Genomic DNA, 9,157 nt, shown 5'->3' with positions numbered 1-9,157 from the left:
GGTCTCGGCAGCCAATCTGCGGCACATCACCCATTGACTAGCGAATTTCTGCCGCGGCTTTAGCATGCAAACGTGTTACGCTGAATGCGCAAGTTAGTTTGTTTTCTCCGTTTGCTCCGTCGTCTTCTTTGCTGTCGACAGCATCGCACCCCGAACAAATGCCCGAACGGGAGAATGACGCGAGACAGTCCACAACGCACGACGAAGCTGGCCACGGCGAGGGCAGGGAGAGCGCGGGCAGAACGGCGCGGCCGGCTGCGGCTACCGCGCCTAGACGGGCAGCGCCACATTTTCCCTAGTGTCATCTGCGCGCAAGGGAGTCACGCGCGGCCGAAGGAAGGCGCCGCGGTACTCACACCTCCCCATTCTAGCCACCTTAACGGCGGTGTGCCACAGCGGCCGCGGTACATGCCCGCGGTACGCGTGGATGTGCTGAAACTGCTGAAACCACCCAAACTAGTGACTAAAACCATACTAAAACCATCACACGTGCAGGCATGCACTTCACAAATCTGGTGAGTCGTTATCACGACCTCTTAGGTCGCTAGCAAAACTTGCATTACGCTTCGTGATAGTTGTACGCTTGCATGTTCTGACTTGATTCATTTCATTATGACCCGTGCGTGTGCAAATTTCTGAAATCGATACGACCTTTGGGTGTCATCGTGTTGTGATTGCGCATGTTTGCGTAGAATAAGTTTAGATCGCTCGAATTAAGTTCGCTGTTGCGTAACTAACTTGAATTACCAGGCTTTTATAGAACGGTATCGGCTATGTTCGTTAACTGAAACAAATAAGTCGAGGCGAAACTCATTAAAAACTAGTTGGCAATTACAGGTAGTCGGAGTTACTCAGCTGCAAAAATCTGGGGTCTTTTTCCGTGAAGTACACAACTGTTTAAGGATACGTGCATCCGTAATTTCTTGCAGTAGCACATAACGGGAACCAGCAGAAAGGCATACGCATGAATGATTGACTACATAGGCCCTACGGCCTGCTACGGCCGCATAACTTCGAACATTACCGTCTTTTTTAGACGAGAAATGTGGGCTCGTTGTCGCTCAGGGAGACAAGATAGAGAATGCGCAAAAGTGCTGTCTAGCTTCGATTAGGTCACGTTTATTTATTTATTTATTTATTTATTTATTTTCTTATCACTGCACCGGCAGCGCCTCGTGTGGTGCATTTAAGAGTAGAATGGCCAAGTATATGTGAGCGCGCACCCAGAAAAAATAATTCTATGACAAACCAAACCAGGCGCGTAAATGTAGGAAATTATAATGTGCACATATAACAATGAACACGAAAAATGCATCATTATAGATAATTGAGATAATGGTTACCCATTCCTTTCTCTAATGTTTCAAATATAAAACTCATGTTGTAATGATTCAGTTCTGCAATGCATTTTTTTTTGTTTTGCAGGAGTAATCAGACCGCGATGAAACAGTCAAGCCTCATTAAATGCCAGCTGCTGTTTATCACAGTGTTTAAGGGGCCAATATTTGCAATGAACTCAATTGCTGTTAAAAAAAAAAAACAGTAAACACGACAACGTATGATGTGTGTATGAAGTGCCGGCATGTGAACGCACTCGGCACAGAATTTGTTGAAACGTTTTCTCGGTGGCCGTATAGTGTACCAGTGATGCCTGAGCTAGTTGGCAAACATTTCAGCTGTGCAAAGCTCACTCCCGAGTGTCACTGTTCCCGTTTCTACCAGTGCTGACCAAGTGTGAGGGCAGTGGTTGCCCCCCGTGTGTCCAATGGAACATGGAGCCCTGCAGCTTTTCAGAAGGGTTGGGCGTGTGCTCTTTGGTCGCCACTTGTTGGCCACCAATGCCACGATATCGACAGTCATGGGCATTGCTGGTGACCTTGTCCAGCAACACTACGAGGTCTTGTCGGGTCACCAAACTCACGTCAACTCATTGCGGACTTCACATATGGCAGCTGCTGGTCTGACAACTGGCATGGTGTCGCACTACTGGTGTGTATACCTCATTTCCTGCACACTCTAAATTTATCAAGGCGATGTGAAAGAGCCCAGAACTGCTGTGTTTAGCTCTCTACCTACCGAACTTGTTACAGAGGAGTGGTTGAGAATGGCAGATTTTGTTAATGCCTTTGCAGAAGGAAATTCTCGAGGCAGCTTAGACGGAAGTGTGTTGGTTCTGTAGAATGGCAGTAAATGGATTTCTTTCAAGCTTAATGTCAGCTTAAAGCAAACAACATTATTGAGTTATTTGGTTTTGTATTCATGCAATGTCAGAATGCTTCCGTTTAGAGGAGCAAAGTTTTCTACATTCCGTATAAATGGAATTGTCATGCCAGGGGTGAGCGCTGAATGGGCATACTTGGCATTGCTAACACATTCAACACTTTTTTTTTTTCAATTAAAGGGAAGGTTCAAATATTTTTTTGTGTATGATAGCAGCCATAGATGACTATTTAGGAAGAAAGCTTCTGCAAAAGCTTGAAGAGCTAAATATGAACTCTTTTTTTTTCCAACTTAGTTTGTGCCAATCACTCAGACATAAGTTCTCATGTCCACGAATGTATATAGAAGCGAGGTGTTCTGTGGCTTTTGTCTTTAATTATTAGCTTCTATTGATTTTTATTTGCTGAAACACCACTGGAGCAGCATCTGTGGCAGCATGTGTATTCTGTGGGTAAATAGAACTACTGATAAGGGGAACATATGTTCCCAGTCACCTCAGGTTTCATTTGATTTTCAGGTGTATATGTATTACAAATAACAATCTTGCAAACAGACCAAGCATCTTCTACAATTTTGGCAGTGTTGCTATGTCATGTCACATCAACCTCTTGTGTAAAACAACTTTCCACTTCAAAATACAACCTGTATTGTTGCCTTTAATCAACTAAACAAAGTTGACTTATTCCTAGCCAGAGAAACAAAATGTTGAATCTTGTCAGAAGTGATTGTCGTTGTTAATTGTTAGTCCCATGCCACTGTTAGAAGCTCACTGATGCATACAGTAGCAACATTGCCTTTACCACCACTTGCACCAGATGGCACTGCATGCCTTTCATATGTTCCTGTTACTCGAGGACTGAAACAGGGATGCCCTTTGAGCGCAATTCTGTTTATGCTTTACATGGTAGGTTTAGAAAATAGACTGGAGGAAAGTCAATTAGGGTTCAACTTAGCGCATATGTGGCAAGGGGAAAGTGGTACAACAGCATATTCCGGGAATGTTAGGACAGGCGACATTGTTCTTTTAGCTGATAACCAGAGCGATATGCAATGCTTATAAACATTAGTGGCCAGAAAGCCACAGACCTTGGGTTAAGTTTTAGCACTGAAAAATCGGGAATAATGGTTTTCAATGACACCAGCACTGACTCAGTGCCAATTAAGCATGGCAAATTACACAGAGTCAAGGAATGTAAATATTTGGGGGTGTGGATAAGCGAAGGGGACAACTACTTATTAAGAACTCATGAGGAGCAACTTAAGAAAAGGAAAGCGCAGCGCAGCTGTAATGAAGCATAGAGCTCTGTGGGGTTATAACAAATATTAAGTAGTGAGAGGAATCTAGAAAGGAGTAATGGTTCTGGGCCACACATTTGCGAATGCAGTACTCTTAAAATCAGACGCTCTTTCATGCCTTGAAGTGAACCAGGGAACGGTAGGTCATTTAGCCTTAGGAGCACATGGTAAAACAACTAACGAAGCAGTACAGGGAGATATGGGCTGGGTGTCATTTGAAGTTCGAGAAGCTCAGAGTAAAATATGTTTTGAGAGGAGGTTGAGAACAATGGATCAATGTAGGTTGACAGCTAAAGTGTTTAGGTGAAAAGCGTGGACAACATGCAATGGTTAAGGAAAACTAGAAGGCTAATGATGAAATACGGAAAGAACAGTGGAGAATCAAAGACAGCCAAGGTAACCAAAAAAGAAGCAAGGCGGATAGAAACGAATAAATGGAGGGAAAAATTGGAAGCTAAAATGTCGTTAGAGATGTACAGGGCAGAGAAATTGGACATCAGAAAGGAAAAATTTCTGCGATAATTCCAAGGGCAGTGCTTTGCATTTTGAGGCTAGAGCAGGTTGCTTGAGAACTAAGAGCTTTGTGGGGAAGTATACAGAAAGTGATGGGGTATGCGTGGCCTGCGGAAAAGAAACAGAAACTATGTGGCCCATAGTTTTAGAATGGGAGTGTATCCATCCAAAACTTCAAGAGGGAAATATTCGGTTTCGAGAAGCCGCAGGACTTAATAATTAAGGAGAACAGAGGGAGTTAACTTCAAGGCTGTCGAGGCGACTAAAAGAAGATTAGAATGCTGGTGAACGAAAAGCAGCAAGGGGAATAATGCCTGGGGTAGCTACTACCTGCAACAGAAAAAAAGAAAGGTATTTTGTGCCTGCCCTCAGAGGAGCGATAGTATATAAAACAGATATATTAGTTTTTTCTTGGTAAGATGATGCGTCATCACCCCGTTTTAAAGGGGATACCACTATCAATCAATCAATCAATCAATCAATCAATCAATCAATCAATGTACGTATGTATGTATGTATGTGTTTGTATGTATGCATGTTTGTATGTATGTTTATTTATTCAGACTCACTGTTGTGAATGTAGTGCTCCGCTTGCTGCCTATTTGCATTCAACAGGAAACCAAAGGACAGTGGGTTGCTATGTGATATAGGTGTTTCTGGCGAGTTATGACTGAAGCAGTACAGGGAAAAAAAACAATACAGGTCACCCTTGATCTGTGATAAGCACAAGCAGCGGATGTAGCCGCTGGGCAGACTTCTAAGTTGCAAACAGTTAATCATGCAGGGTAATTGCGTTGCGAATAACTAAATTAAGGCTTAGATGTCCCCGCCATGGACGCAGAACTTGTTTGAGGCTGACCCTTGCAGTTCCAGCCAGGAGCTATGTATGTCACCTACTGTGCTGCCATTGCCTTTACCATATATACAATGGGTCATGAAGAAGGACGTGTCTCTCTTGTGGTGCTTGTAAAGTTTGTTTTTATAAGACGCTGGGGTACAGGGCAAGAGGAGAGGATGTAGCTGGACAAAGCCGCTGCGTCTGCCTACCATGAAATAACTACTGCCGATAATACCTTTTCCATCACAAGCGGTGCAATAAGCTTACACGGCTTCGAAGCCTATTCTTATCACAATGCTCAGCCATTTCGCAGTGTTCCTGGGGGGGGGGGGGGGGGGGGGGGGGGAGAAAAATAACAGTGGGAATATTATGTAGAAAACACCTACTACATTCCAAAGTCTTTATGCTTTAAATAGGAATTGGTTTATTGTTCAATTTTTCAAAATGTTTTTCTCTTATCATGTTACTTGTGTTGGGGATGTCAACATTTTTGAAAAAAGCATTGTGTCTGAATACAGCAGCTTTGTTATAATGAAGGTTCGCTGTAGGCACCTTTTGGGACCTCCTTGTCATTCAGTCTTGCTGGAAGCAAACCTTGGAAGTGTCAAAACCATGTGCGGCCCCAGCTGTATAGGGTTTGCACCCAAATAGCTCATTCAGATGGCTCGTCTGGTGGGGTGAAAACATTCGGCACCTCTAAACGCAGGTACGTCTTGCTGGACCGATGGATGCTTGGCCAGTCGTTGCGCGTCGTCGTGCTCAAGGTGCTGTACGACCAGGTGGTGTTTTCACCCATCAATCTGGCTGTCTACTTCGGGACAGTGGGGCTGCTAGAGCAGTCTGGCTGGGCCGAGTTGGGCCGCGAGCTCTGGTGTAAAGGCAGCACCATCTACCAGGTAGAATGGCTTGTCTGGCCACCTGCGCAGTTTGTCAACTTCTACGTGCTGCCTCTGAAATATAGAGTCTTTTTCGACAACCTTGTTTCGTTTGGCTTTGATGTCTACTCGCCTTACATCAAGTACAAGGACCAGAGGGCACACGTAAAGAGCGCTTAATCGAGCGTCTTTGCTGTTTAATTGCTGCTACTACGGATGCTCTTTGACAGGAGTGGGGAATGTCCATTCCGAAGTGCTCTTACGTCTTGTTATGTACGCATACTCACCTGACCCCGGTTTCCTCCTAGTCAGGCTTGGCATTCCCCCGAGAGTTACCTTTTTATACACAAGGCTCACAGCGTCAGTCTTTTTGGTAGCAGGCACAACTTTTGCAACAGGGTTCTCGTGCTGTTGCAGCCTACTGACGTATCACGCATTCATATCTTGCCATTCTAGCTATGCACTATTCTAAGGTTCATTATTGAGGCTGTGCATTATTGTGCAAGGTTTCTGAAGACAGGACTAGTGATGGAAATTTTGTAACAAAAATAGTGTGGCCAACCTGCTGTGTATATGAACAATGTACTATAAGCTTTTTTATGGGGATGGCCAAACCTGCAAGTTGCTGAAAGCATGTTAGACGCTTTCAGCATTGGGAGCAAACTGGAATATCACGAGAACGGGTGGAGTGAGAGTCTCACCAGTGAGGGTAGTGGAGCAGAGATGTGTTGTAGGATGAGCTGCCTGTTTGACGTTTTTGGCCTATGCTCAGAGTTGTGCAGCACTGAGAGAGTCGTTCTCTGGGGAAGAGGGAGACTGCAGAGAAAAAGGAAGCAGGGAGACAGCGGGCAAGTAGTCACTTCTCAAGAAATCTGACGAAGCTTTCTATGGAGCACTTTTGTAAGCCTTGAAATACATGTAAAAGGGTTGAAAGTTTGGCGAGTTGGTAATGATGCATCTCAGAAAACAAACTGCGCTCAAATTAACGGGGACAAGAACACATGAAGACAGCACAAGCTTGTGCTGTCTTGATGTGTTCTTGTCCCCTTCTAATTTGCACGCAGTTTGTTTTCTGAGATGAATAACATATTGCAATAATGTGTGCATAAGCGGGGTTACAAGAAAGAGTCAGAAACAAGAGTGTGGGAGAAAACTGTCAGCTGCATCCTAATCTGGTACAAAAACCAAGAAGCGTCACAATATGGGAGGTGCGTGGACAACTGTTATGAATTGAATGAGAGGCACAGTGGTTTACAGCATTATATAGCAGCTCTAACAGGCCTGTGTATCACTATAACCACTTCTGGCTTGTTGCCACGAAAACTTTTAATGGTACCAAAATTTTGCATAATTTTTAAGCACCTGAAGCTGTGTGCATTGGAAATGTAATGCTGTCATATTTTTTAAGACATGCACCTAAACAGCATGTATGTAACTATATATATTCAAAGCAGTTCTGTAATGTGCACAGAGGTATTTTATCAACTTATATAATGTTATCCCTTTGTTATTTTTTACCTTGCATTGTTATTCTACTGTTGTTGCATTGTTACCTTAGTTTTATTTATCAGATGTGTACAGACCCTTGCAAGCAGTGTACAGTTCATTGCATATTTTTTTCAATACTATAGAGATTTATGAGCTCTGAATGCATGTATAGCTGCTAATGTGTGTGTTGTCCACTGTTGGTAGAGCAACACGCAAATTTGATTACAGTAAAGCAGCCCTTTGGTGTACTAACAGCATTTATTGGGTAACCCCTTTAATTTTGACATTAAAGGTTAATGAGTTCAGAATGAGGCTGCATGTGTTGCATTTCTGACGATGCTGTAAATAAGGAGTAGGTCTCCCTGATCCTACTGTTGACTATGGCAGAATTGAACATGTGCAACAGTGCTGTTTTATTCACAACCACTTTGAAATCATCAAATTCTGAATCCATCTCTTTTTTTTAATATGGAGAGCACTGACCGAGTGAGGCCATATCATGTTCAACTGTGTCAGCAGCGTTGGGGCAGGCCATGTACGTTTCGCTGCAGGAAGGGGGATCCTTTAATTCTGTTCATTCATTCCGGAATCTAGGTGTGTTGTATGGGAAAATTACCGGGATGTTGCTTTTATGCATCACAGTGATGCTGTCTACAGGTGGTTTTCTTTGGGGTATATAGGTGGTACTGTCTTTTCCTTCCTATAGTTAGTGTTTTAGAACGTTTGCAGGCAAAGAACTAGCATGAGGTTAGGTGTGTTCTGGAAGTAGCTGCATATAGTGCAGTACTTTACCTTTGTTGCTGAAACAAAAGTAATATACCACTGGTGCGTACCTCCTCGGCCCACTGATGGGGTGCAAGCTTGGGGCCTTATGGAGAGAAAGATATTTTGGGTGTTACACTTTGAGAATTAGACAGTCAGTCAGAGTGGCAGACATTCTACCTGTAAGTAAGAAAAGAAGTGGAGTTTGGCAGGACACACAGTGGGGAGGCCAAGCAAGTGGATGAGGCTGTTTTGCTGATAACGGGACCCCATGGGGCAGAGAACTAAAAATTAGGGCCGAGGTAATTTTTGGGGGTGGGGGGGTCAAAGTGTACTCAGCTGACAAAAAAATTGGAGCATGTGGAAGTCATTGGGTGTGATCTTTGTTTTGCATCCAGCAGACCATGATGATGCTTTGTGCAGTGTGTTAAAACAGATCTGTTATTGATATTCTGATGTGCCTTCGATAATTGCGAGCGCTATGCACTTTACACGTCAAACAAGTATGAGAGAGGGAGTGATAAAACAGATAATACTTATTACAAGCACGCTGCCTTCCATAACATGCTTTTTTCGATAGGTTTTAACGTATTAGTATAGTGTGACAGTATTATTACTGCTCTTCATCAGCCATTGTATGAGCATTTATGACAATAAACAATTGTTGATTTGCAGAAATATAAGGCCCTGCTGTTTTCTTTTTTTTTTTTTTTTTTCTGGATGTATGCATTATGGCTGAAGAGTGGTAAATTCAATAAACGTTTGAAATTTTCTGGGTGGAATTTTAAGGTGTGTACTTAGTTCTAAACACTGATAGAGCACGAGTTCCTTGTGATTATCAGGTAGAATTTTTTTTTTTTTAGTGAAAAATTTAAACCAGCAGTTGACTGGCACTCGATTCTGCCATTGTAGTTTCCAACTTCAATTGCTGAAGAAACTCAAAAGGTCAGCTAAGCTTCAATACTAATTAAAAGGCTCTGCCATTCACAGCTCTCTTAGTGTTTGTTCTGCGGCAAAGCTGCTTTGTTTGGTTATATATTGATGGTGATGGGTGAATGTTCTTTCTGTCCTTATTTTCTATCTTTGTTTTTGTAGTGTTGTGCAAGATGTCAGATTCAGTTGTTAAAACTGATAATGGGTAATGGAAGCATTGTAATAAGCAGCT

At 43.0% G+C, this 9,157-nt stretch overlaps 1 protein-coding gene across 1 annotated transcript; it reads left to right on the top strand.

Annotated features, from left to right (window-relative positions):
- The first annotated feature begins 355 nt into the window (after positions 1-355).
- Positions 356-8,675, top strand: LOC144147318 (mpv17-like protein 2). The gene is made up of 3 exons (XM_077679438.1): positions 356-515; positions 1,723-1,989; positions 5,574-8,675. Exons 2-3 carry the CDS (start codon positions 1,766-1,768, stop codon positions 5,920-5,922), a joined length of 573 nt encoding a protein of 190 aa, XP_077535564.1. The 5' UTR covers positions 356-515; positions 1,723-1,765; the 3' UTR covers positions 5,923-8,675.
- The last annotated feature ends 482 nt before the right edge of the window (positions 8,676-9,157 follow it).

This window comes from Haemaphysalis longicornis, unplaced genomic scaffold (assembly GCF_048455015.1).
Source record: "Haemaphysalis longicornis isolate Haplotype H1 unplaced genomic scaffold, Haemaphysalis longicornis Haplotype H1 scaffold_1, whole genome shotgun sequence".
NCBI lineage: Eukaryota > Metazoa > Arthropoda > Arachnida > Ixodida > Ixodidae > Haemaphysalis > Haemaphysalis longicornis.
The sequence above is the reverse complement of the archived record's forward strand: the minus strand, read 5'-3'. Positions and strand labels throughout refer to the sequence as shown.